The sequence below is a fragment of the Coniophora puteana genome, assembly GCF_000271625.1.
Source record: "Coniophora puteana RWD-64-598 SS2 unplaced genomic scaffold CONPUscaffold_21, whole genome shotgun sequence".
NCBI classification, from domain to species: Eukaryota; Fungi; Basidiomycota; class Agaricomycetes; order Boletales; family Coniophoraceae; genus Coniophora; species Coniophora puteana.
Window position 1 is genome coordinate 438,735 of NW_006913073.1, and position 25,650 is coordinate 464,384.

Below are 25,650 nucleotides of genomic sequence, written 5' to 3' on the forward strand. Positions count from 1 at the left end.
CCGGTGCTATTGAACAAAATGTCTACGATTTAGCCCCAGGTACTGTATCGCGGACGTGTTCGCTAGGCGCCCTTAGTCTCAGCTGCAGAGCTCAGCACAGTTGAACGTTGAACGCTGTATAAACACCGGAAGCGAAGTTGCACTAGTATAGATCGAACGCTGTACTATATTAAGATTGCTTCGATCGCTAGTGTAGCGCTTAGCAGTGGCACAGCTTCTAGAAACTTCTGGGGGAAGCACGAGATACAGCAAGCTGTGCATAGACCTTTCCGCGAGAGCCACTAATGGAACTCGCATTTCCTTTCCTCGTATCAGCGCTTATCATGTGTTACACCGCAGGCAATTCCCTCGGAGTGTGACTCCACGTCTCGTTTCGTAGTGTACAGTCATGATTGCAAAGGTAATTCTCTTGTTCCTAATTGAAGGTCAAGAACTATGTGGAGAGTCTTCTCCCGAGCTACAGCCATCAGCGGAGCTGGTGCTGAGATCTGAGAGAGTACTTAAGTAGCATGCTTGGTCCGAGTCTGTCGTCCATTGCTCGTATCTGTGTTTGTCGCAATGCCCCACTTGTCCAAAGGCCTAGCCTCGTCGGTCCCCATAGTTAACGACGAGCAATGGACGTGTATAGGTCAGGTGAGGTGTCCACCCTGCTTCCGCTGTCAGAATGCTCATATAAAGTGGTCTGGCCCTTTCACTTCATCCAGCGAGGGGCATCTCAAGGCATGCCTTCTGCCCTGTATCCCCAGATTCCCACTTCAGATTCGTTGTATAGGGGCGATTCCACTCATCCCGATTCCTACCCTAGTTTCCATCCACCACCTAAGCGAAAAAGCTCAAATGGCGCTCACTGCTATGCCAAACCTAAGAAACAGGCATTCTCTCCCGCCTATAGCTCACCATCACTGCTCATACCACCGGCACCATCGCACTCCTCGGTTTCCACAAACCTGGCTCGTACCACTTCCTTGAAAGGGAAGGAAAAGGCAAACTGCACTGACTCGGCCTTCTCCTCCCAATACTTGCTCCATGGATGCATCGTCACCCTTTCTGCAGGACTTGCTGTTAAGCATGTTGTCTCTCCGTTCAACCTCTGCGTGGTTCGTGTACGTGGACTTTCTGCCAACGCTACGCGGAAAGACGTAAACGACTTGCTGGCTTTGCATGGTATAGACCCCGTCCATTTTTTCATCAAGAAAATTGATCGGGACGCGGATCAAGTTGACGTTGAGCTCCTCATGGATGCCGCGAAGAAACCCTGCCTTTCCTGCCTTACACACTCTGACCCCATACTACGTGTCTTTGTCGAGCCATACATTCCTCCCGGCAGCTTGCTCCCTACAGCTCAATCCCAGCCAAACACCCTACTCGTCTCCTGGCCAGCTCCTTGTGTGGATTACACTGTCAACTATCTCGATGAGGACGACGCCTCGGCGCAGATCAAAGTCGATGAGCTAGACGGCAAAAGGTGCGCTGGTCGACCGGTGCGTGTTCGGCTCAACACTCTGCCTCCTGGCACGCGCGAGCCTCCGCTTCACTGGCGCGCGAACTCTATCATCATTACCGATGTCCCACTATGGGCCAAGGATGAGGATGTCCGACTGTTTTCAGGGTCACCGTTCGTACGCCGCTCGGAAGGGAGGTTGTTCGATGCTGAGGCAGCCGTACGCTGGATGGAGCGCGACATTAGGTGGTCATCTCGGGGGGAGTTTGAGTACACACGGCTTTCCGAAGGGGCGGACCCGATCGACGGCACCGTTCGCGTTCAAGCGACATTCAGGACCTTGGAGGAGGCGAAGCTTGCCAAGGCGCAGCTGGAGAGGAAGTCATGCGACTATATTGCACGCGGGAAGCGCGAGGTGAGGATGCCAGATCCGTACGAGTATGGGGCGGATATAACGGCCGACGAGGACACCATTGCGCAGTTGGCAGCTCTCTGTGATATCACTGCTGCTAGGCGGCAAGGTGGATGCAACGCATGGATGGAGCATACAACTTCGGGTGCCCGGATTCACATCTCCGGCTCTAAACAGGCGGCTGTCGGCGCCTTGAAGGTGCGAGTCGAGGAGCTTGTCCAGGGAGATCGGCGTAAATGCAACTGGAGCTCGGAGAGCGACGATGAAGATCAGCTCCATTTTTCAGCTCCCAGCACCAGGAGCTCGAATGCTTCGTCCGGCGATTGCCTATCTAGCTGCCCTATTTGTCTAGACGTCATTTCCGCTCCCGTCTTCCTTGAATGCGGTCACGCGTACTGCCGTGGATGCCTTGAGCACTTCCTTTCTGTCGCCGCCTCTTCTCCTTCCGCCGACAATGGCCAGCAAATGTTCCCTTTACAGTGTGCACATTGCAAAGCTTCCATTCCCTTGCCCCAGATCGCTTCATTCCTCACTTCCACGCAATTCGAGTTTCTTCAGAAGAGCGCGTTTGATTCCTACTTGGCTCAGCATCCCAAGGAGCTCAGGTGGTGCCCTACGCCAGGTTGTTCCCAGATTTACAGCTTTTCTTCCAGCGACGAGTCTGGATCGAAGAAGGATGAGCATGCTCAGTGTCCCTCCTGTTTCTCTCGCGTTTGCACGACCTACAAGGCAGCTGTCCAGCCGGAAGTCGAAGAGCGGGAGACTAACACATGGGTTTCTCGGCAGTCTGGCCGCGTCGCGCCGTGTCCCTCATGCGGTGTGCTCATCGAGAAGGGTGAAGGATGCAACCACGTTGCTTGTCGGTTAGTCAAATGTCGCTTTTTTCGCAATTAGAAGTGGCTAACGATGTCCGCAGATGCGGGACGCATATCTGTTGGAAGTGCTTGCAGACGTTCGACAGTAAGGACGTGTACAAGCATATGAACGCGGCGCATGGTGGCATCGGGATGCCTGAACCGATGCCTCCTGTCGATATTGCAGAGCAACAGGTGCTGCTTAGACAAGCTGAGGAGAGGCGTCGTCAGCAACGCGATCAGGAGCAACGGGAACGGCAACAACGGGAACGGGAACGGGAACAGCAGCAACAACAACATTCCCTTCATCATCCCCATTCGCTCCGCCCACCCCAGCCTCGCCGTCAGGATCAGCACAGGTGGGCAATGGATGTGGAAATGGAGATGGCTATGCCGCCGGTCGCGTTCCTTAACGGTTATGGACCGGTCAACGCTCAGGAGCTCGCAGAGCTTCGGGCTCGGGAGCAGAGACTGCAAAGGGAAGCCGAAAGGGAGGCGCGCCTCGCTCGCATGCAGCGCGGAGGTCAGCGACCCGTGACATGGGGAGGGTTTCCAAATCACGTTCAGGATATGATTGCAGTGATACAGCAGCGCGATGAGCAGGACCTGATGCGCCGTGCCCAGGACGACCGAGGGTGCGCCATCATGTGAACGTTATCGGTGCTATACAAGGGAACTTTCAGAGGGACTTCAGTGACTTCGTTTTTTGAACCTTCCTAAAGTTATGTTGCGGCTCTCTTGTAGGGACCTCCCCATAGATGTCTTATCATGTTATATGCCTTGTAAGTATCTTAAATATACAGTACTCACAAATAATCACTTTGTCGTCGATCTCCCTCCGATACCCTCGAAGTGCATAGATTGCCCCGCATGGTGGTTTCTTGCTGGAATACGTTGCCAGAAGGCTGTTGCCCTGGATGCATGAGTTGACTGGAATTTCTACGGTTTCGTACATAAAATAACACAAGGTGCCTCTGATAACTCTACCTGTACTCTCGGTATTGACGGCCCAGGTGGTGCTCTTGGAGGTTCCGCCAACTAACGTACATTGTCCCTTGATCGGTATACTATCTCCTCGGGTGATAGACTGGATCAGCGAGTTCGAGACCCGCTTACCAGGTAAAACTGATGTATTCGTGCGGATGACTCAGCACCAGCGAGGTAAAGAGACAGTATGGAAAAGTACAAGAAAGCTATCACCAGAGAAAGTTGGCTGGTTAACGGAGAAAGTACTGACACGGTAACGGCGTCTACACGCTAGTAATGCAGGCGCCAATCAAAAAGGTCGAGAGAGTACTCTTTGGCTTGAATGCCAAAAGTTAACCATCATGCATCATGCATCATGCATTAAATCTGGTTCTCAGTATTTCATCAGTTAATAGACTCATGTATAAGGTCAAACGTCTGACACAAAGTCGGGTGCAGAGATAAAAATCGCCGGCCAAAACCCATGTCCCGACATTTATATTGCTTTGGTCATGTTTGGCACACTGTCGTCGAGCCCCTATGTGAAGTTTACCTCCGACTTATCAGGCGCTTACCACGTTCTTATCACTGCCTTTGCAAATAACAAGCAAAAGGACTACAACAGAGCTTGTTTTTCCATGACTTGGCCCCTCCTCCCCTTATGACTCTGCCTGATTCCGTGCTCCGGATGTCTACAGACAGTCCTGCTCGCACAGCATTACGACATTAAATAGCACGTCTGAGCTCTATGTCCTACAGCCCATTAATAATCAAGTGATGCATCCGGGGTACACGTTCTTCAGTGGTACAAGGATTTCGTTTTGCTTAGTACACTAATTTACCGGGGTAATAAGCGTCCGATCTTTTGTTTGTTGGTTGTCCACCACTCGAACCGACTTGACCCTATTCATGTGGTGGACAAGGGGGGACAAAAGCGCCGTGTCTCGGGTACTTAGGGGCGTCCAAGCGACCGCAACATTTCTAGTGTGACTTGGACTGGGTGAGGCGTATATAACCTATCGTGTCGCGGAAGCGATGGTTTGACCGCGTCTGACCTTACTTTGCCAGAGATCTCCATTATTCGACGCGCTTCATCATCGACACCTCCTCTAAACGGCTCCCCCACAAATTGTCTTTGACTGTTGTTCAGCACACATTCTACAAAGCTCAAGAACTACTTTATCTTCTCTCGTTCTCCCCCTGACGGAAAACACTTCCATGGTCACCCGTATACAATCCACCCCAACAGAGGTTGCTAATGACAACGTCTTAGACGGCGAATACGAGGGCCACCGCAATGCCAAGGGAAAAGCACCCGAATTCCCTACTCTTACCGGACCGCCTAACGAGAAACGTACTCCTCTCCTCGTCTCAGGATGTCTCGTTACTTTTGACGATGGGCTCGCAATAAAACACGTTGTCTCCTCATTCGATCTACGAGTGGTTCACGTTAGCGGTCTTCCCATCAATACGGCGGCAGGAGACGTCCAAAACCTGCTGTTATCGCACGGAATAGATACCACACATTTCGTCGTCACTAGTGTCGACTCTACAGCGCAAACGCTTTATTCAACCGCAACCGCCCTAACGAGCGCCGACCACGCATCCACGCTCTCCTCTCTATCTTACAATGGGCGACCCCTCGACGTCTCGATTTCCGCATACACTCCTCCCTGCAGCATGCGCCTCACATCAACAGACTCCGACCCCAACACCCTGCACATCTCCTGGCCTGCCCCATGCGTAGACTACACCGTCGTCTACATCGACGACGACGGCGGCGACACCTCCGCACGCACCAAAGTCCCCCTGCTGAACGGCGGGCTCTGCGCCGGCCGGCCCGTGCGCGTGCGCCTCAACACGCTGCCGCCCGGAACGCGCGAGCCGCCGCTGCACTGGCGCGCGAACTCGATTGTGCTTACGGATGTGCCGCTGTGGGCGAAAGATGAGGACGTGCGGGCGTTTGCGGGCTCGCCGTTCGTGCGCCGTATGGAGGGGCGGCTGTTCGATGCACAGGCTGCCGTGCGCTGGACGGAACGCGATGTCGGATGGGCTTCGAGGGGTGCGGTTCGGTTCGAGATGGTTTCTGAGGGGCCGGATCCGGTGGATGGGGTTGTGCGTGTGAAGGCGAGGTATGAGCGCGCCGAGGACGCGAGGCGGGCTATGGAGGGGTTGGAGAGGATGGGGTGTGGGTATATGGCGAGGGGGAAGAGGGAGGTGAGGATGGGGGAGCTGGTTGAGTGTGTGGTGGAGGCGCCCGAGGATGTGTTCTGCAGAGTACAGGGTAAGTGGTATGAGCTGGGTAAGGCCGCTCGGTCGCGGAGGAAGGATGCATGCAAGCTTTGGGTGGAGCGGCTGGAGTCGACTGTGCGGGTGCATTTGTCTGGCGTGACACAAGAGGCTGTGGGGCCGGTGAAGGTTCGTGTCGAAGAGCTCATCCGCGGAGAGAAGGCTCGCTGCGACTGGCCTGACGAAGCTGGTGAAGAGCAAGAGGATCGTTTGACTGCTATTACCTGCGACGGTCTCGCTTCTTCTTGCCCAGTCTGCCTTGGCCAGGTCTCGTCTCCGGTTTCCATTGGGTGTACCCACGTCTATTGCCGCGCATGCCTCGTCCATTTCCTCGCATCCGCCGCATCTATATCGTCCGCCAACGACGGTCCACGCATGTTCCCTCTGCAGTGTGTAGGTGGCGACGGAAAATGCAACGCCCCCATCGCCATGGACGTCATTCATCGTATTCTCACTCCAGAACGGCTTGGCGCCCTCCTGGAAAGTGCGTTCACGGACCACATGGCTCGGCATCCCAAGGAACTCAAATGCTGTCCTACTCCAGCCTGCACCCAGATATGCGCCTTGTCCAGCAACGAGAACGGGGGCACAGACGAGTTCGCGCGGTGCCCATCGTGCTTCTCCCGCGTCTGTACGGTGTACAGGCCTGTCGTCGAGCCCGATGTGGAAGAGCGAAAGACAAGCGCGTGGGTGACAGAGCAGAGTGGACGCGTTGCGCCCTGCCCGTCCTGCGGCGTGCTGATCGAGAAGGGGGAAGGGTGCAACCACGTCGCGTGTCGGTGAGTGCCATCCGCACAACTTCTGTCTCGCTGTGGGAGCTCGCGGCTGACGTGCATTTGGTTTGTGGCAGGTGCGGCGCGCATATCTGCTGGCGCTGCATGGGGACGTTCGAGCGCAAGGATGTGTACAGGCACATGAACGAGGCGCATGGTGGTATAGGCGCGCCTGGACTGTTACCTGAGGTGGATATGCAGGAGCAGCGCATGTTAATAAGGGAGGCTGAGGAGAGGCAGCGTGCGTTTGGGCTTGGTCAGATGCCTTGGGCGCAGCGTCGTGCGGGTGAGAGGGTGTAGCAAGAGATGTTGATAAGCGCTGAGCTGCCGTTGTTCTGTTTCATTATGTCACCCAGACCTGTAACGAGGAATGTTGCGACTTGGATACCCAGATTGACGATACCATGCAGGCTAGATTCATGTCACTTTACTTCAGTTGTGGTGGACAGAATGAGGGTTCTTACTTTACAAAGCTGTGTCCTTTCGTACGACCTTGTCTATGCGTGCATAGGTAGCATGCGCGCGACATTGACACGCTTCTGTAATGAAACCCTGACGTTTCGCTGATCTTCGGTTGCGAAGAAACATACCTCGACTGATCTTCATACGGCGTTTTCTGACGTCGATCAACTCTAAAGTTAAAGCAGCAACAAGCTGCTGAACTGAAATGACATGCAACCCTAACCCGAGGTTAGTGTCAATGCTCGCGTGGCTGACACGTCCCCGCGTCACGTTCACGTCCTCGGCCACCTGCACTTGTACTCGTCTCTCCTCCTGTGTGTTGGTCCTTTCCTGCACGCCCACAGACTCATCAAGGGTGCATATTGGAACGCGCTGCTCTAGTAAACCCATTACACGTCCAAAACTACACTCCAGCCTCTTACAGCTTCAATCATGTCGGGCATGCAGGATCTCCTCGAGGGGCGCATCGTGAGTACCCTGTTTTCGACCTGTCTGTTCTCCAAGTTATCCAACAACACCCTGCCTGTGGTGTGCTGTATTGCATTGATACCTTTACCATGGAACCTCCTGTCCCTCCCTTGATACCCCTGCGCGCTGCTGTTCCGCATACACCGGGCTTCCACTCGTCTGTGTCTCGGAGTTACCTGAACTCGGCTGACATGCCGTTTCCATTTTCTCCTGCGCCGTCATACAGGACTTCCACGGTCAAAAGACCGCAGACGACGCAGTTCGGTGGGCGCTCCTCGGTAGCACGGTACGTTCCCATTCCCAACGGTCTCGCCTACTCGAGCAGGAGTACGCGTGTGCAACGTAACGTGCTCACGCGCCGCACAGGCGCTCTCGTTCGTGCTCGGGTTCGCGATGCAGAGTCTCAAGGTTACGTTTGGCACGCTTGGGCTGGCGGTCGTCGGGCTGTGTTTGGTGAGTTGCTGTTTTACGCTGCGTTTTGGGATGGAGTGTTGGAGATGCGCGTTCTTTGTACGCCGGCTGTATGGGCAGTGCGGGGCCAGCGCACCATCCGTTCCTGCGGCTCCGGGCGCGACTCCTGCATATTTATGGAGTTGCTGGGAGCGCTTGCAGGTCCACAGAGACCTTTGGTGGTTTAGGCTGCGCCTATTTGCTGTGTTCGGCTCTTACCCTTTCTTTTGGCGGACAAGCGTACTTTTTTTGCTGCGCACTTTCTTTATCTTTAGCATATCCACTACTATGCTCCAAGGATCTTCGGCGACAGCATGCTAACCTAACTTAATTTGTAACAGGTCGTCTTGCCGCCCTGGCCTATGTTCAACCAGCACCCTGTGCAGTGGGCTCCGACGCAGGAAGATAAGAAGACGCAGTAGTAGGTTCTTGTCGGAGTCGACGACGTATTCTTGGAGCTGCTGCACCATTGGCTACAGATGTGGATCCGGTGGGCTCCGTGATGTCGACGGTGTTTTGGGCATCGGGTGAAGCAGGAGACGCGAGCGAGGATCACTGATGTCATACACGATGAGTTACTGGACAGGCTTTGTACGCATCGTTATTTATACTTGAACATGTTTTACAGTGACTCGAGGGAGTCCGTCGGATGTTGTTCTCGCGCTTGTGATTGTCGGTGGTGTGAAACATAGATAAGTATATTGAGGAGATTTTGTAAGCTATGTTATACATGAATAGACGAGCGACGGGCGGTTTAACCCAGGCACCGGCGTCCGAGGGGAATGTAGGAGTAAGAGGGGATGTGAATGAAGGAGGGATAAGATATAGGAGGAGGAGGAGGCCCGGGGAGCGGGGAAGAGGTTGCTTGATAACGATGCTCCAAGGGCGGGGCACGGACCACGGGGCCACAGCACCCAATTGGACCAGATCCAAGCCCAAGCCCAGCACACTAGACTCTTTTCTCCGTCCATTCCCCAGCGTCCTCGCCCTCACAGTACCCAGCTAGATTAGACTAGAGACAGAGAGACAGAGGGATGGAAGTGTACCCGACGATGCTAGCCGGTGCGGTGGACGAGGGAGCGATCACGCCCACACAGGGAGGATTGGTTGGAGGACACGAATTCGACATGCCCATCCAAGAGTCGCCCTTTCTGCCTGTGATGGTGCATCCTTCGGCGCAGTACTCAGATTCTGGTGCAGGGCTGCCTCCGACGTACGCGACGGATGCAGGAGGGGAATGGAGAGGAGGAGAAAGGGGAACAATGGGGGGCTACACGCGGGATGGAGGACGAGGCGGTCCTCCCCTTGTTGGTTGTTCTCACGGCCCCCTGCAGTCACAGGGCGACTCTCCACGTCCCCAGGCCCCGTTGCCCTTCCAGCCCTTGCAGCCGTCCCAGACGGTGAGGGCATACAACACCGACTCTCTCCGCCTTCCACCATCCACATCCTCCACGGACTCAACAACTCCAACTCCCACCACCCCCCGCCCGCGCGGTCAACCCGCAGCCCTCCACAACCCACCAACCCAACACACCCGCCCCCTCTCCATGCCCCCAAACTCCTACCCCGCACAGGACTCGTCCGCCCGCGCAGACGCACCGGCAGGCCCCCGCGACCGTGCAGATCGAGATCGAGAACGAGACAGAGACAGAGACCGGGGCAGCAGCAGCGGGGCAGGCGGCAGCAGCGAGCGGGACAGGGACAGAAAACACGGCAGAGACGCCTCCAAGCATGGTCGCTCGTCCAACCGCATACTGGGCGATTATACCCTCACAAAGACCCTCGGTGCTGGCTCCATGGGCAAGGTCAAGCTCGCCATTCACAACCCTACCGAGGAAAAGGTTCGTTTTCGCCCCGTGGTTTCTCTTCCTTTGGTTAATGACAGTGCATCTTTGTGTAGCTCGCTGTCAAAATCCTCCCCCGCGCTCAGCCCCCTCCCCCCAATGCCCCCGCCGACCCGAAGCAGGCTCAAAAGGACGCGGCCAAGGAGGTGCGCACGCTGCGCGAGGCGGCGCTTAGTATGCTGCTGCACCACCCGCACATCTGCGGGATGCGCGAGATGATCGTGCACGCCCACCACTACTACATGGTCTTCGAGTACGTCGACGGTGGCCAGATGCTCGACTACATCATCGCCCACGGCCGTCTCCGCGAGCGCGTCGCCCGCAAGTTCGCCCGCCAGATCGGGAGCGCGCTCGAGTATTGCCACATGAACAATGTCGTTCATCGGGGTGCGTTACCTTTGTTCTCTCCCTCTCTCCCCATCTCGTCGGTGCTTTCCCCGGTGCCTCTGCGCTCTACGCACCGCCTCTCCCATCTCCCCCAGCCCCAATCCCATCACAGCCCCGTGCTGATATTCAAGCTCCGTGCTAAAAATACAACACAGACCTTAAGATCGAGAATATTTTGATTTCCGAGTCGGGCAACATCAAGATCATCGACTTTGGCCTCTCCAACCTCTTCGACCCCGTCTCCACCCTCGGCACATTCTGTGGTTCCCTCTATTTTGCAGCACCTGAGCTCCTCAATGCGCGGGCGTACACAGGACCCGAAGTCGACGTCTGGAGTTTTGGTGTCGTGCTGTATGTTCTGGTGTGCGGGAAGGTGCCGTTTGATGATCAAAGTATGCCTGCGTTGCATGCCAAGATCAAGAGAGGGCTGGTCGAGTACCCGGTTTGGCTGAGTGCTGGTGCGCTTCACATCCTTTGTAGTCGAGTGCACTTTCTGACCCCCATTGGTTTACCTAGAATGCAAACACCTTCTCTCCCGCATGCTCGTCACCAACCCCGCCGCCCGCGCCCCCCTGTCCGAGGTCCTCTCCCACCCGTGGATGACCCGCGGCTTCGGTGGCCCGCCCGCCTCGCATGGGCTCCCACGCATCCCGCTCAAGGCGAACGACGTCGACCCCGCCGTCGTCGCCCGCATGCGCGGCTTCTCGTTCGGCGAGCCAGACGACATCGAGCGCCGCCTGCGCGACGTGCTCAACAGCGACTCGTACAAGCGCTCCGTCGCCGCCTTCGAGCGCAAGCGCGGCTGGGGCTCGGGGAGCTCGTTCGACGGGTCGAACGGCAACGGCGGGGGCGTGTCGAGCAGCAGTCTCGCATTGTCGTTTGACAGCCGCGATTCGCACGGGAATGCGCCCGGGTCGGCGAAGAAGAATAAGCGGTTTAGTGGGCTCGGGCTTGACTTTGCGAGGCGGAAGCTGTTTTTGCCTGGAAGTAATGCGGGCTCGCCGCCTGGATCGCCGTCTGCGAGCCCGCCGACGTCGACCTCGGCTGTGCATCTTCTTGCCGCGGGCGCGAACGGTGTGGCCGCGCACGAGCAGGACCCGACGCACGGCTTTCACCCGCTCGTGTCGATGTATTTTCTCGCGAGGGAGAAGATGGAGCGCGAGCGCGTGTTTGGGCCGGGCGCGTTCGCGAGCTCGCAGGCGGAGCTGCACGCGCAGCATCATGCGCAAGCGTTCTCGGCTGCTGCGTCGGCTGCTGCGTCTGGTATGCCGTCGCCCGGCAATGCGATACCCGGTGTGGGCACGCAGCCGCCGCATGCGTTCGTGGCTGCGCCTGGTAAAGGCAGAGCGTCCGTCGACGGTGACGCGGATGTGGACCCTGAGGACGCTGCGCTCGGTCTTGGGAAGGGTGTCAGCGCGCCCGGGCCGGCGCGGAACAGCACGGTCCGTGCGCCGGCGGACGCGCTGGGCAATAGGGCGGACTATAGCATGCCGCTGCCAAGGCTACCGCCGCCTGAGACGTCGCATTACTCGGGCCGTGCGCTCGATCCGGGGAGCGCGGCGGGCGGGGTGCCGCCGAGTCCGAGTCCGACGGCGCCGCAGTTCCAGGGGGTGCCGAGGGCGAGGGATGTGGGGATGGAGGTGCCGCCGAGTCCGGCGCCGACGAGTGCGAGTGCGACGGCGAGAGTGGGGATGCCGAAGGCGCCGCATGCTGCGCCGCATCGGAGGAGCCATTCTGTGTCGACGCAGCAGCAGCAGCAGCTGGCGCAACAGCAGCAGCAACAGCAGGGAGCGGGGACGCCGAGGGTGCCGTTGCTTAACCTTGCGAATGTGTTCAGCGGGGGCGGGCCTGCGAGCGCTGGGCCTGCGCCTGGACGGAATTCGATGGTCGAGGCGCGCAGGCCTGGCGATATTGCTATGATGAACGAGGGTGTCGCTGCTTCGAGCGGGCCGAAGACCGCCGGGCCGGAGGTGGGCAGTGGCGGGTTCGCTGCTGCGCAGGAGCAGGCTGCCGCCGCGAGTGCGGCGGAGAAGGAGAGGGAGAGGGAGGAGTTTGGTGGGCATGCGGGAGGGGGAGGAGGAGGGAGCGCGATGGGCGGGCTTGTGCGCAAGTTTGGCACGTTGCTCGGTGCGCGGGATCATTCGGGGAAGCATCATCAGGGGAGCATTGGTAGGCGGACGACGATGTTTGGGGCTGTTGGTGGTGGGCATCACCATGCGGCGGCGGAGCAGGAGAAGGTGTCGACGGACAGTCGTCAGGCCGAGGAGAAGGAGAAGGAGCAGCAGCCGGCGCCGCCAAAGGTTTCGGTGACCGAGCCGGGCGAGGTTGTCGATGAGAAAACGCCGCAGCAGTCTCAGCAGCAGCAGCTTCCGTCGTCGACCCCGTCGACGCCTACGCAGCGCCCCCAGGCGCGCACGCTTACCACGTCCGTTTCGCAGCCTCTCGGCACCAACGCCGGAGTTCATCGTCGCGCGGCGACCATCCTTGACCCTTCAGGTCGCGCTGCGCGCCACGAGCGGCGCTCGTCGACGGGCGGCGCGCTGCTGCCTGGGCTTGCGCAGCTCGGTGGCACGCTCGGACGGCACAGGAGGCCGAGCACCGGGTTTGGTGGGACAGCGAGGCCTGGGACGGCTGGGGGTGCGTTTGGGAGGACGGACGAGGTGGACGAGGAGGCGCAGGCTGCCGGAAATGAGGCGCAGGAGGGTGCTGCTGCTGGAGGGAAACGTGAAGGGGCTGGGGCCGGGTATGATACGGAGGCGGAGAGCGGGGCGGAGGGGGTGCAGGGGGATAAGGACTTTAAGCAGGTGCATTTGAAGGGGCTGTTTAGGTGCGTTTCTTCTTGATTTTCTTTTGTTGTTGTTGTTGCCTGATCGGGTTGACATTTGTTTAGTGTGGCGACGACGTCGACGAAGCCACCTGGCGTGCTCAAGGCGGACATTCGGCGCGTTCTCGACCGGATGCAGGTCCACTACCGCGAGACCAAGACCGGGTTCGAGTGTGTCCATACGCCGTCTATTGTTCCGCAGGGCTCGTCTTCCGTTTCTGGCGCCGCGGGTAGCTCGTCCCAGCACAACGGCGGTACGCAGTACCATGCAGCTACGCTCGGCGGGTCCGTCACTGCGCCGCCAACGCCACGCCCGAGCACGCAGAGGCGGCCGAGCAGCATCGCGAGCAGCGACACGAACCAGACGGGCAAGCGTTCGGTGGTGAAGAAGGCGAGCAAGCTCTCGTTTGGGATACGCTCGCGCGACAAGGGTGGCAAGGACAAGCACAAGGAGCAGCAGGACCGCGACCAGGACTCGGTGCGGACGACGACGCCGACGCCCGCGATCGCGGACAAGGACCTGCCGACGCGCCCGTCGGGCGCCAGTGTGCTCAGCCCGAACGCGAGTAGTGGTTCATCGTCGTTCTTCAATCCCGCTGCGGACAACAACGGGAGTGTGAACGGGGCGGGGCTCTCTGCGCCGATCAGCACCGCTTCGGGCGCGAGCGACGGCGAGGACGGGGACGGCGGGAGCACCGTTGAGAATGGGACGGTTGCCACTGCTACATCTGGGCTGGACGGGACTGGGTTCAGCACCACGGACGCGGGGTCGACGCTGTACGAGGAGCCGGGCCAGATGCATACGTTGAGGCCGGGGAGTAGGTCGAGTGGCGGCAAGATTTTGCCGCCTATTCCGAGGGATTTTGCGTTTGGGCAGGGACCACAAGGGCAAGGGCAGCAGAGCCAGCAGCCGTTCCCGACGGGCGCTGTGGGTCCGGATGTGTTTGAGAGTATGGGTGCGAACACGCTCAGTGTGAGGTTTGACGTGAACATTCTCAAGGTGCGTTGAGTTGTTTTTATGTTTTGGGAGATAATGTGCTGATGCGAGCGATCGATGCTCAGGTGCCCTGGTTGCCGCTGCATGGGATCCAGTTCCGTCGTGCGGGCGGAGACGGGTGGCAGTACCAGATGCTGGCTAGGCGGGTGCTCACGGAGCTGAAGCTATAGTCTTTGCTCTTTCCCCGTCTTTGCTCTTCTTCTCGCTCGATATTCCCAAACGAACCGCCGTTCGTTCTCTCTCTCCCTCCTCAAACACCCGACTTTACCCCGCTTTTGGTTTCTTTGACGACATGAACGCAGCTTACGCCCCTCAGCCCCTTCAATTCACGGATGCTCAGGAAGGAAACCACGACGTTCCTCAAATCACACCAAATGACGCCCGCTGGGTTTGATATCCAGCGACGCGAATCTACCCTCTTCTGGCTCGCTCGTTTGCTGACAGCTTTATGCCTTGCTTACTGTGCTGTGCTATGTGATATATATAATCCAGGGTTCTTCTCTTGAACACGGACAACGGTTCTTTCGCACCAACGGTCATCGATATCGATTCATCTCTCAACTCTCGCTCTTACCCCTAATACAATACTCGTTTCATGGTCTGTCTTTCGACTCTCATGCGCTTCACTCTCTTTTTGCCTCGTCAAGTTTCATCTTAGTCCTAGTCTTAACCTTTTCTTAGCTTACTCGTTCGTCTGCGTTTTCGTTAGTCTTACTCTCTGCGATGCTTTTATTCTCCTGGTGTCTGGCTCCTCTGGCTACTTTTTTTTTTCACGTCTATTGAATTAGAAATCAGCATTTCTCTCTCTCTCTGCGTGGTTCACGGGTGAATTCGTCCTGATTGCATGTCAGACGTAACTGAAATAAGGTCAGGTGTGTAATTTCCCGTTCTCGGACCGGGGTCCGGTAGCGACTGCGCGACGTACGCGCGCGCGAAAATCGATAAGCCAATTTGTACGCGCGACGCGTCCTCTTTCTCTTGCTGTCCCATCACGTCGATCGCACACTCAGCTAACGCGTTTGACTGATTGACGCATTGTATTCGCGCATAGTTCTTGACTGTTCCAGGCTATATAATCTCTACTCCTTGATACAGACTATATCGTTCACGCGTCATCACCCCGCACTGTTCGGATCTTCTCAAAGTACAGTTCACTCGCATGGCTACGGATACTGCTGCTGTACTCAACATCTCTCTAGTATAAGCAGTTTCAAACATGGTCAACATCAAGAATGAAGAGCTCATGGCTGAGCTGACCCAAGAATACCTGACCCCCAAGGCGGAACCGGAATCAGACCCAGAAGATTTTGCCAGTTCCAGTGAGGACGAAGACACCGTGTACGCCTCTGCCGATGAAGAAGCTCTCGAAAAACTTCGGCAGGATCTGGAGGCTGCGAAGGAACTCGTGAGCAGGAGGCATGGTGGGGGCGAATGGGAGAAAGAGTTGCAGACGCTTCTTCAACGTGTGGATGACTCGCCGTCGACGCGGACGGTGGTAGTCGTTGGACATGCGGGCCATGGAAAGACCACGCTTTTGAACAGCATGCTGCACTGCTCTGTCCTCACAACAGCGTCATCCGTACGTGATCCATTGTTCAGTTTTTTGTATTAATGTGGGGAGAAGCTGACACTGGAATCTTCATTACATCTGGTCGTCCCCCATCTGTGTCCACCCACGCTGAAACTAGGGGTACGCTCTTAGTTTGTCACCCGTAAAAACCCAATTGATTACTTTGTAGACGTGCATGCACGTCAGCCGTCGTTGAAGTCCATTATGAAGACACTGCCGAATACCGCGCGGAAGTGGGTTTTCTTTCAGAAGATGCATGGTACACGGTAAGTCGTATCCAATCCTCGTAAACGAAGGGCGATACTTGACAGAACCTCATCAGTTCATCGAGCCCCTCGTAGAGGATGTGCTGGAGGGTTGCACAAGGTTACCTTCAATCAATGAGTATCAGGCAGGCGCAGGCGCAGAAGATCCTGCCCACACGCTTGTCCAGGTACGTAGTGCTGTCACTCTACTGACGAATGGTCACTGATTCGGTCTACTTCAAAGTTATTTCCACAGTGAGTGCTCCCATAGCCTGTTCGCGTCCACCTCTTTTCATGCATACTGTTCCAGCCTAAGCGGTCAAAAAGTGACCAGCGACATTTCGGTGGAGTCGTTGAGCAATCATCCATCTGTAAAGGAATTCGTCGGGACGACTCGGGACTTTACGGCCGACACCCCCGAGAAGCTGGAGGCAGAGGTTTGGAACCGCCGCTGACAGGAAATACCTTCTTACACATGGTATAGCTACGAACGTACCTTTCAACTCGTCAAGACGACAAGCAATCACGGGTGAGACTCTTATCTGTGCCTGTGTCTTGACTCTATACTTAGCATGTTAAGTTATGGTACATTGTTGAGGTGTGAGTATTTCGAAGACATTATGCATTTTTACGATTGCTAACTATAATCTTCAGCGCCAAAGTATTCGGACCATTTGAAATGCTATCAACGGGAACAGTCTTGATAGACCTTCCCGGCTACGGTGACTCCAACACATTTCGGTGAGCGTCCCTGTGGGAAGATCACGACTTCGGAAGTAGTGATACTCTAAAAACAGAGGAACGAAAGCCGAAGAGTTCCTCAGGAGGGCTGATACTATCGTCCTCGGTTTGTGGCCCATGCACGACTCTGGTGTCAAGTTCGTTCTCACAAGCTGGCTTTAGTGTCTGACATCCGACGAGTAGCGGATGATGCGGTTAGTTTGCCTACCACTAAGCAGCGATTATGTTTTTACTTATTTCATTATAGAACACATATCGGTACTTGAAGAAGTCGTACGTGACTGATACTTCTACCTTTTACGTTATCTCACAGCTGAGATATCCAGCATTGAGCGGTTCGTAGGGTTCGACGGAAGGACGGTTGGAGAAGATGCTTTGATCATGGTTGTCACTGGTTCGGACGTAAGATATCGGTGAACTAAAGACTACCTGCTCGACTCATCATTCTCCTAGAATCAAGTATCTGAAGCCGAGTTCGACTTCCAGAGTGAGAAGCAGAAAGAGTTTGTCCACGATATCAATGAGGTGAATACGTTCTCCCTCCGTGTCAACGTTGACTTAGATGTAAACGTGTCCAGAAAATCAAACCCGTCTCAGATAAGATAACGAACGCAAAAGCCATCGTAGCTCAGATAACGTCGAGTGCAAACCCAAAATCTACGGGAAAAGGATCTAAGAACAAGAAAACAAAACCCGTAGCCGAACCTCCAAAGCTAGATGAAACAAAAGTGCAGCAACTCAATCAAATGACGGCACTTGTGCGTTTTATACTAGCCCTCCATCGCACTCAGTTTGTGGATCTCACTGCGCTTTGTGATAGATTGACGGACTCAACAACACACAAGACAACCTCCGACGCCAAAAATATATCTATCTAGCGGTATGCAGTTTTGCAACATGTGATCACTGTCACTCAAATCAACATTAGTTGCGGCGAAACGATCAAGTCATCAGATACGTTCAGACATTGTATAAAAACACGTACCGCGAGATTGACAAGGCAAGTTTCATCGTAACTCTGTGGTCTGTTACACTTAGCGTAGTTCAGGGACTTACGGCGATCATTCCACCAATATCGGTGCACGTTGTGGGATCCGTTGATTATCGTCGGCTTGAAAGAGGGGGGCCTATGGAAGAACCGACCATGGTGTTCGATAATGTGGATGATGTACGTTGCCTCTTCATTTAATCGCTAGTGGCTGACTTGCGCTGTCAAGACAGGGATACCTGCACTCCAAAAGCGTATACGTAACGTAGCACTACGAGGGCGATCTCACAATCTAATTTCAACCATCACGTCATTCGACGCTTTAGCCTCCGAGATCAGTCAATTCTATAGGACTCAAATATTCCGAGACATGAAGTATGCTGCGAAAGCGAAACAGGTGCTCGAAGAGCTGCAAGAGGTAAAAGTGACTGTCTACATATCAACTTCGAATCTGACCCCGTCTTTAGAGCAATCAGATAGCTCAAACTGAGCGCGTCGATAGGATCGGCGAGCTCATCGACTCTGTCATGACTTCCATTGAGAAAGCCGCTGAAAGTGTGAGTGGGGAACTTACATGGTTCAGCTGGCTCTGAGTTCTTTGATAGTCGGCTAGCGAAAGTCATGAGGTCATTCGTGACCTTGGCAGTACCAGACGATTTAACACCTACAAAGCGATCATGCGGCGTCATGGTGAATGGAAGGACACGGACCTAAATGATGATTTGTCGGAGGAAATGGGAAACGAGGATGTGTTAAGGTAAACTGCCATCCTTTGTCGTGCGAGTAGAGCTAACGGTGCTCCTTTCAGTAAATGGCATGGCATGTTGAATGTCGAGTTGATCACTCAGCTCGACACACTGAACAAGGTGAGCTCTTTCTCTCACTAAGTAATGCCTATCTCGATATCTTCGGCAACTACTAGGACCTTATCACTCAAGTCGGAGACGCTCTGGATGAAATAGGCGCGTTGGGTCTTCCTCCATTTCTATCCCTTACCGTCACTTATGCTGCCCGCAGTTGATGAAGCCGTGTATAGCAGTTCTTCGGTAAGTTCAGCCCAGCCTTATGTCAATAATGAATCGACTAAGCTTTGCTGTATGTCAGGCACGCGAAGACAGGGATGGGACACCATTGCCCAAACGACTCAGACAAGATGTCGCCCAACATGGCACCCTCGCTAGCTGCATCCAACAAGCACGGGCTTCTATCAAGTACCGTGAATCCCTTGGGAATGCTCATCAAAGTGCTGTTGCCTCCGTAAAAGCTATACAACGGTTTGTTTCTGCTATGGTCGCGGATTGCAAGTATATTGACTCGTAAAACAGGAGTTATGGAGGGTCGTTCAGAGAGCTCGTAAAACAGGAGCTGGCTCCTCAGTACGACCTAGTAGCTTCAGAATCAGGGGCGGGCATGTTCGCTCGCATGAAGGTGAGTGTCCCGACTAGTCACTCGCGTCAAGATCTTCATTGTGGCCAGGCTCGTCTCGAAGGTTACTTTAAAGAGAACAATGAGAAGTTTTTCAAAAGCGTGCTGGAGCGTATCCGCGAGCCGTTATCCACGATCCAAGGGCTGGTCGACTCGACGTATAAGGACGAGCTGGACAAGGTATATCGTGTCATTCGCAACACTATGCTGGTCGGTAAGAAATATCGTATTTGGTTCATATCGTATCATCCTGCTAAGTCCCTTGCAGAACAGCGCCCACTGAAAGAAGCTGAAAAAGCGGACATAACAAAATACTTAACTCTTCTTAAAAGGGCCCGAGGAACGGCGGCGGACTTCGCGGATCAGCTTCGTAGCGACGTTGAGAAGGCCGACCGTGAGATTGAAGATGCTGCACCCGTGAATCATGATGACTAAACGACGTGATGCAAACGACCTCGGATCTACAATATCTACTTTTACTCGATATATTAAGCCTGCTATACCGCTATACCTAGCCTACCTTCGTACTTGATTCTCATGCTCGACGCTTCAGAACTTTGTTGTGTCCATCAAGCGCCCTCTGAAGAGTTTCATGGTGCAATGTGCGCTTAGAAGCCTCAATGTTAGGTAATTGCTCACTTCTGAGCGGGAAGTGGAAGTATCGGACGACTCACTGCGCCGAAGGCATTGAGACCCACATCTCTAGATAGTGAAGCCTCACGCGCTAGTTCCCGAAGAACATGGGGTGATGCAAAGCGGAAATGAACATGCTCAAGACTCATGACCACGGCTGCGGAGCTCAAACAAGAACGCACGGATGACCGGAGGTCACTGTGCTGTGTCATGGGATTCATTCAGCGTTAGATAGAAGGGCCCTTGGAACATTGCCGACTTCTCATATTCCTGATGTTGTGCCATGAGGCCTGAGGGCCTGTCCAGCCCATAATGACGGTCTACCTCTGTCGCGCCCATATATTCCCCGACACAAAATTCCCAGAGTTTCAATCTTTGCAGCGAAGATAGATACGGAGATTAGTGAGCCTTCAATGCGCCGCAATGGAATGTTCTAGTGTGTCGGCAGCGATATAAGGTAACTGAATTGTTCCAGAAGTTGGACGCGAGAAATCGGATTGTAGCCAGTCCTGGAACATGGTCGCTTGCATTGTCGAGTCAGCGGAAGGGTGTGGCACCTGTTTCCCACGTTGTCTGGCGTGGCACCTGCCTTTCTTGCAAAGCTTCGTTTGACTTCGACGTGGTATGTCGATAGGCTTTGAGAAGCAAGATGAGTCATTGCGCATGTGGGTTGCTTATGTCGGTCCGACAATCAGCACTCGTGATCTTTGCCTGAAATGAATGAAGCTTGGTAATCATTGACGATACACACTGGACGCGCGTTTGCGAGTCGTTTCTCGCTCACCTTATCACTGTCGAGATTACCCCACCAGCCACCTATATCCAGTCCCTCAATGGTGCTTGAGAACATAGAAGATGTAAGCTGTCCCGCTGCTTACGCCTCATTTATATGATGCTCGACTATCGCTCAGACTGGAGTTCCGGCGCTGCAGGATTGTTTGCGTCACCTCGCGTTAAAGGAGCGCCCCTTAAATTTGGCGGAAACAGTTCAGGGAGATGATTCCTTAGCGGCAGAGATTGAGAACTGCTTTCAAGGCCAGCTCTCTAAGGACAAAATGTATGTCTCTAAGGCAAATGAGACACTTGAAGCGCTTCAGGAGGTATGTCATTTTTGAACCAGTACTACTTTTGACTTAAGCCATGGGCTTAGCGTAATGCGCTCTCAAAGTGTGAACGCGACGAGAAGATAGGAGATTCCATCACAACAGCCACAAATGCCATATATGCGGGCGCAAAAATGTATATCATTCTGATATTTCGTTTGGAAGTCGCAGCTAACGTTACTTCCAGTCTGCGAGTAAAAGCGTTGATATCGCTTGCAGGTTTGAGAATGAAAAGAAGTTCCATACATATAAAGCTATCATACGGCGCCATGGAGAGGATCGCGAACCCAGCCTAAGCGAAGACGTCTCCGGTGACATGGAAAATGCGGAAGTGCTAAAGTAAATTTCGATTATAGAATAGCTTCATGGCTCCTAACATCAGAATTCTCATCAGCAAGTGGCACAGCCTGTTCAACGAGGAATTAGACTGGCCCATCTCATAGAGGCGAGGGGTGTGGCGTCAGAGTATCAGAAGATGCTTACCAGGCAGTTGGATGAGTGTGCCAACGTTTGAAATCGTGCTTTCTGGTTCCTTTGTAATGTATGATATCAAAATTGAATCGTTTGTTCATGAGTGGGCCATTCCTTAGCCGTGTATACTGCGCCTTCAATGTATGGGTAATCTTCTCAGTACTTGCGTATTCGAAAGATATCCGCGGTGATGCTGTATAGGTTTGTATGACCATTTTGCGAAAGTCTAGGTCGTCAACTACGCATAGGGATATAGGTACTAGAATCAGCTATATCACGACCTTTACTGCCGAGCGAGGAAACGTGGTAGATCTAGATCACCGCGTATCAACGTCATCAAGACAATGCGATGTTTTCCTTTATAGCAGTCACTTCGTCGTTAACTTTGACCCAGAAACTGCTGCTTTGAACCTCGGCACTGCGACCATGACTCAGACGAGCGTTATAAATGGTGCTCAACCGTGGAAAAACGCGTGTCAGAATGAAAGCAAGAAGGAAATCGTCCCCTGGATGCATCGTTCTTTCCTCGCAATGCATGGAAAGCGCCGTGATGTAGTCGTTGCACGGGAGGGGGACGCTGCTATCTCCCAATGTCGCAACGTCCTCGTGCGTGACCTGAATACCGACATCGAAAGCGGAAAGGCGAGGTAGCGTGCCTATGAGTGCGATTGCTTCCGGGAGTGTGAGCAGCGATTTGAGATGCAAAACACGCAACACCTCGAGCTGTGGCCACTTGCGCACGACGCTTAGGAGTTGATGGCCTGTCAGAGAGTAGAGGGAGTAATGGGCCATGCCGGTGCGTAATATTGTGAAGTTTGTGAGGTGGGAAAAGTGTAAAAGAGGATGAATCCACTCGACGTCGTCTGCTTTCTGAAGACCTGCTTCCTTGAATAGCGAGTCTTCGAGCGTGATTTCCCGTAGAGCATGAGACGATACGAGGCGGGAAAGCGCTTCAGTGAGGGTTTGCACCGAGCCCGCGGAGCTCGAAGAAGCATGTATGGAGAGATAGCGGAGCTTATCGTGCTGCTGATGAGGACGAAGATCACGAGATAAGACAGCGACGAGGGCCTTGGCCGACTTCTCGAAAGTAGAGCATTCTATCTTCAAGCTTTCAAGCCTGCTGAGCCCAAAGCGCCGGTCTTCCTCAATCCAGATCGTGTCTTCTCCGAGAAGTAGCTCCAAGTGCCTAAAAGACCGCAGCAACGATAGCGATGTTAGGCAGTTTGTGTCCAGAGGGCCACAAGACAGCGTTGTAAGATTGGGCCATTGGGGAATATACTGTGCTAGATGCTGTAGTGTGTCGGCAGTGTTATACGTGGGAGCACTGAGCCGCTCCAGAAGGGGGACGCGAGAGGCAAACTGTTCTGGCGAGGATATGCTGTCCATGAACGTATTAATTGTGAGATAGTTGAAGCGAATATCGCGGACTTCTGGTCCTAGGCACAACCTATCCACAAATCTTGGGCAGAATACCGAGGGGCCGCCGGATATATGAAGAGACCTTAGGTTAGGAAACAAAGAGGGGATAGGACAACGGTCGGGAAATGCTCGGCAAACGCTCCTAGAGCTGTATCCTGGGATACCGAGTGCAAAGTCAACCTTGATATGGCGGACCCGGGCTGCGTATGCGGCAAAGGTATTCCATTGGCGCTGCGTGATTCTTGTAGTAAGCTCCTGTGCACCACATTTAGTGATATGGGACTGGAAGTCATGCACAATTGCGACCAACCGACGTGTCCCAGCGTCCTCTGAGAGTGGAAGGATCCGCGCATTTGCGACGCAGGTTTCCGCTACTGGAAATACACACACTGATGAGATCTTTGCAGGGCAAAACGCGAAGGAGGTCGCCGAAAGATTCGACGCGCCAGTACAAAGCATCCAGAGATGGGTCTCTAAGGGCTGTACAGACACAAGCTAAACGTGCGAGGGTAGGCTTGTGGTAATTGATGTTAAGGATGATGATTTCCACTAGCTCGGGTATCAACAAGCAGAGATGCATATGATAGCTAGCAAACAAAGTCACAGTCCGCTCGTATTGGACGCGCAAAAGAGAGGCTGGTACTTACGATGCCTAGAATGTTATGACGACTGTTACCTTCTTAACAGAAGATTACGGTAAGTCCAGGGCTATCCTAGGCTATCCTGTACAAGTTAGGTCGTAAAGACATGGGGCAGAATTGGTGCGAGGTTGAGGTTATGGTTGATATGGATGGCCAGGTGACGACGCGACGCGCAAACGTCAGTTGCTCGGCCCGAGATGAACGGAGCCTACCCTAAACATACAGTGTTCGGCGTAAGTGAGCTGACGTCAACATTCAGCTTGCCCACAGCGACTTTATTTATTAGTCGATTCGGCATGGCGGTCATATCGGTATCCACCCCGTCCTCTTTCCCGCTTCCTTGCTTGTCAATATTCAATATTCAATCCTTAAGCCCACCGAAACTTCTCTGTGACCTCTGTAGCCCATGTCTACATCAATCATGCATCCGTGTGTTCGGCTACCAGAGCTCTTGGACGTCATATTGGAGTACCTCGCCATCGACGGAAGATCTTCTCTTCCTTCCCTTGCGATGTCATGTCGGACTCTCTACGAGCCCGCCCTCAACACACTTTACAGCAAGGTCAAGTTCCAGGACTTCTTACTGTGCTTAGGGCAAGATATCATGGCTTGGAAGAAATCTCGAGAAGAACGTGGGGTCGGTAGATTCTCATTATGTGGCCTTGGAACTGATCAATGGCTGAGCACTGCATCTGTACAGCCGTTGGTAATCAACCGTGACCTCCACGCGGCGGATTGGGACATCCTAATCTCGTACGGGGCGAGAGTAAAAGAGCTTGTCGTGGCATGGCACTCACACATCGAATGTTTCAGCCTATCCAAGGCGCTGTCAGATTGCCCTGTTGCACATCTTTTCCCAAACATGGTGCGGGTCAAATTTAAACACGTCCGCTTCCACGTCGAAAACCTTGCGCACCTGTTCTGCTCTCCGCGTTTGGAATAAGTCAGTGAGCACAAGTGCTTCTCCGTGCGGGTTAGATCGCTTCTCGTGAAGGTTGCCGTAGCGTGTCCTCGCGTCATGAGTCTGAAATGCGATGACAAGCACCAAGACGATGCATTACATGGAGTTATAAAGTGTTGGCCAATACTCGATACTCTTGTCAATCCACCTCTTGGGCCGCGGACACTCGTTCTCTTGCCCCGCATGAAGCATCTTCGCGTGTTACATTTTCAGGTCGAACCTGGTTGCCGATGGATCCGTGGACAGATTAGCTGCGGCATAGGCTCCTTGGAGGAGCTATGTAGAACCAGCGTTGGCGTAACCGCCTCCTGTACCGCTCTCAATTTGATATTTGGCTCTTCCCTCCAAAGTGGCTCAACACCGGCTTCTAAGCTACGGAATCTCCGTGTTGACATTCTACCCCCGAAGCAGTATCATCTTGCATCAGATCTCTACACGCCATCGGAAATTCTGCGTCTGATAATGCACTCGCTTGCTCACGCCGTATCTCGGAAGTCGCTGGAACGCATCCAAGTAACGGTGGATCCGCATGACCCAGAATCAGACCAAGCTCCATCGGACGTACGGAGGGAGGATTCAGAGTGGGAATGGGAGCGCGTTGTTGGTCTGCTGGAGACGTTCACCAACCTCAAGCGCCTCGAACTTCTGTACATATCAGGCATATTTCTTTCCCCTACATTACTCGGACTCACGGCGGAGCACCTTCTCCGGCTCCTCAGGCGTTGGCCCTCTATTGTGACCGTTGGGCTTCGCATGGAGGCTCCTCTCTTCAACGTCTTCCAACTTTGTCCGTACGTGAAGATGATGAGGGAGGTCGACATTCTGTAGGCTTTGTTGGTGCGTCTCCTTCCCCCTCGCCTTCACTTCGTCTTGCGAGGGGGGTGCTGAATGATGCAAGCAGGCGAGTTACACGTCAGGGGTAATCACAGAGGGTGGCTCGGCTGGCGTTACTTGTTGGCAACCGATGACACCCGTTATTATGGAGGAGGGTCCTTTGTAGGTAGAAGAAGTCGGTCGGTCGGTCGAAAAGTGCAGTCCACCGGTGAGTCGGAGCGTCAGTCTGACGTCCTCTCTTTCTAGCCTCGCCACACAGACCACGGCCAGCAGGGCTGGGTTAAGCGTCGTCAACGCTGCTTTGAGCAGTCAAATATCTTCCCCCTCCCGCCCTCCTCTAGACTCTCAGACTTGACGCACGTACAAAGCTCGGCATCACTTGGCCTCACCAAGCCCTACCTTACTTTGTCCGACGTGCTGATGCTCTCGCCCGGTGAGTGGCTTTTTTGTGT

General features: G+C 54.3%; 7 protein-coding genes across 7 annotated transcripts; 6 read left to right on the forward strand and 1 right to left on the reverse strand.

Annotated features, from left to right (window-relative positions):
• Window positions 1–722: 722 nt before the first annotated feature.
• Window positions 723–3,526, forward strand: CONPUDRAFT_170286 (uncharacterized protein; the record flags this gene model as incomplete). Its single annotated transcript, XM_007777458.1, has 2 exons — window positions 723–2,716; window positions 2,770–3,526. 2 exons carry the CDS (start codon window positions 723–725, stop codon window positions 3,356–3,358), a joined length of 2,583 nt encoding a protein of 860 aa, XP_007775648.1. The 3' UTR covers window positions 3,359–3,526.
• Window positions 3,527–4,891: 1,365 nt separating this feature from the next.
• CONPUDRAFT_160335 (uncharacterized protein) lies at window positions 4,892–7,035 on the forward strand (the record flags this gene model as incomplete). Its single annotated transcript, XM_007777459.1, has 3 exons — window positions 4,892–6,446; window positions 6,507–6,741; window positions 6,813–7,035. The coding sequence occupies 3 exons, from the start codon at window positions 4,892–4,894 to the stop codon at window positions 7,033–7,035; spliced, it is 2,013 nt and encodes a 670-aa protein (XP_007775649.1).
• Window positions 7,036–7,532: 497 nt separating this feature from the next.
• Window positions 7,533–8,705, forward strand: CONPUDRAFT_85991 (microsomal signal peptidase 12 kDa subunit). Its single transcript, XM_007777460.1, has 4 exons — window positions 7,533–7,665; window positions 7,892–7,951; window positions 8,032–8,118; window positions 8,457–8,705. Exons 1-4 carry the CDS (start codon window positions 7,630–7,632, stop codon window positions 8,535–8,537), a joined length of 264 nt encoding a protein of 87 aa, XP_007775650.1. The 5' UTR covers window positions 7,533–7,629; the 3' UTR covers window positions 8,538–8,705.
• A 957-nt stretch (window positions 8,706–9,662) lies between these two features.
• CONPUDRAFT_133359 (Pkinase-domain-containing protein) lies at window positions 9,663–14,962 on the forward strand (the record flags this gene model as incomplete). Its single annotated transcript, XM_007777461.1, has 6 exons — window positions 9,663–9,956; window positions 10,016–10,346; window positions 10,502–10,804; window positions 10,863–13,173; window positions 13,237–14,170; window positions 14,233–14,962. 6 exons carry the CDS (start codon window positions 9,663–9,665, stop codon window positions 14,335–14,337), a joined length of 4,278 nt encoding a protein of 1,425 aa, XP_007775651.1. The 3' UTR covers window positions 14,338–14,962.
• A 222-nt stretch (window positions 14,963–15,184) lies between these two features.
• Window positions 15,185–19,635, forward strand: CONPUDRAFT_85993 (uncharacterized protein). The gene is made up of 28 exons (XM_007777462.1): window positions 15,185–15,311; window positions 15,367–15,750; window positions 15,909–16,003; window positions 16,060–16,170; window positions 16,227–16,237; window positions 16,293–16,419; window positions 16,467–16,511; window positions 16,563–16,582; window positions 16,637–16,723; window positions 16,780–16,829; window positions 16,886–16,917; window positions 16,971–16,996; window positions 17,050–17,125; window positions 17,177–17,248; window positions 17,302–17,481; window positions 17,544–17,603; window positions 17,652–17,723; window positions 17,772–17,891; window positions 17,941–18,129; window positions 18,179–18,268; window positions 18,317–18,468; window positions 18,520–18,577; window positions 18,634–18,673; window positions 18,729–18,757; window positions 18,816–18,985; window positions 19,037–19,139; window positions 19,188–19,350; window positions 19,405–19,635. Exons 2-28 carry the CDS (start codon window positions 15,384–15,386, stop codon window positions 19,569–19,571), a joined length of 2,712 nt encoding a protein of 903 aa, XP_007775652.1. The 5' UTR covers window positions 15,185–15,311; window positions 15,367–15,383; the 3' UTR covers window positions 19,572–19,635.
• Window positions 19,636–21,532: 1,897 nt separating this feature from the next.
• Window positions 21,533–23,528, reverse strand: CONPUDRAFT_170291 (uncharacterized protein). Its single transcript, XM_007777463.1, has 3 exons — window positions 23,410–23,528; window positions 23,073–23,349; window positions 21,533–23,017 (listed from the first exon to the last, which is right to left on the reverse strand). The coding sequence occupies exons 2-3, from the start codon at window positions 23,340–23,342 to the stop codon at window positions 21,680–21,682; spliced, it is 1,608 nt and encodes a 535-aa protein (XP_007775653.1). The 5' UTR covers window positions 23,343–23,349; window positions 23,410–23,528; the 3' UTR covers window positions 21,533–21,679.
• Window positions 23,529–24,826: 1,298 nt separating this feature from the next.
• Window positions 24,827–25,466, forward strand: CONPUDRAFT_170292 (uncharacterized protein). The gene is made up of 2 exons (XM_007777464.1): window positions 24,827–25,201; window positions 25,266–25,466. The coding sequence occupies exons 1-2, from the start codon at window positions 24,952–24,954 to the stop codon at window positions 25,442–25,444; spliced, it is 429 nt and encodes a 142-aa protein (XP_007775654.1). The 5' UTR covers window positions 24,827–24,951; the 3' UTR covers window positions 25,445–25,466.
• The last annotated feature ends 184 nt before the right edge of the window (window positions 25,467–25,650 follow it).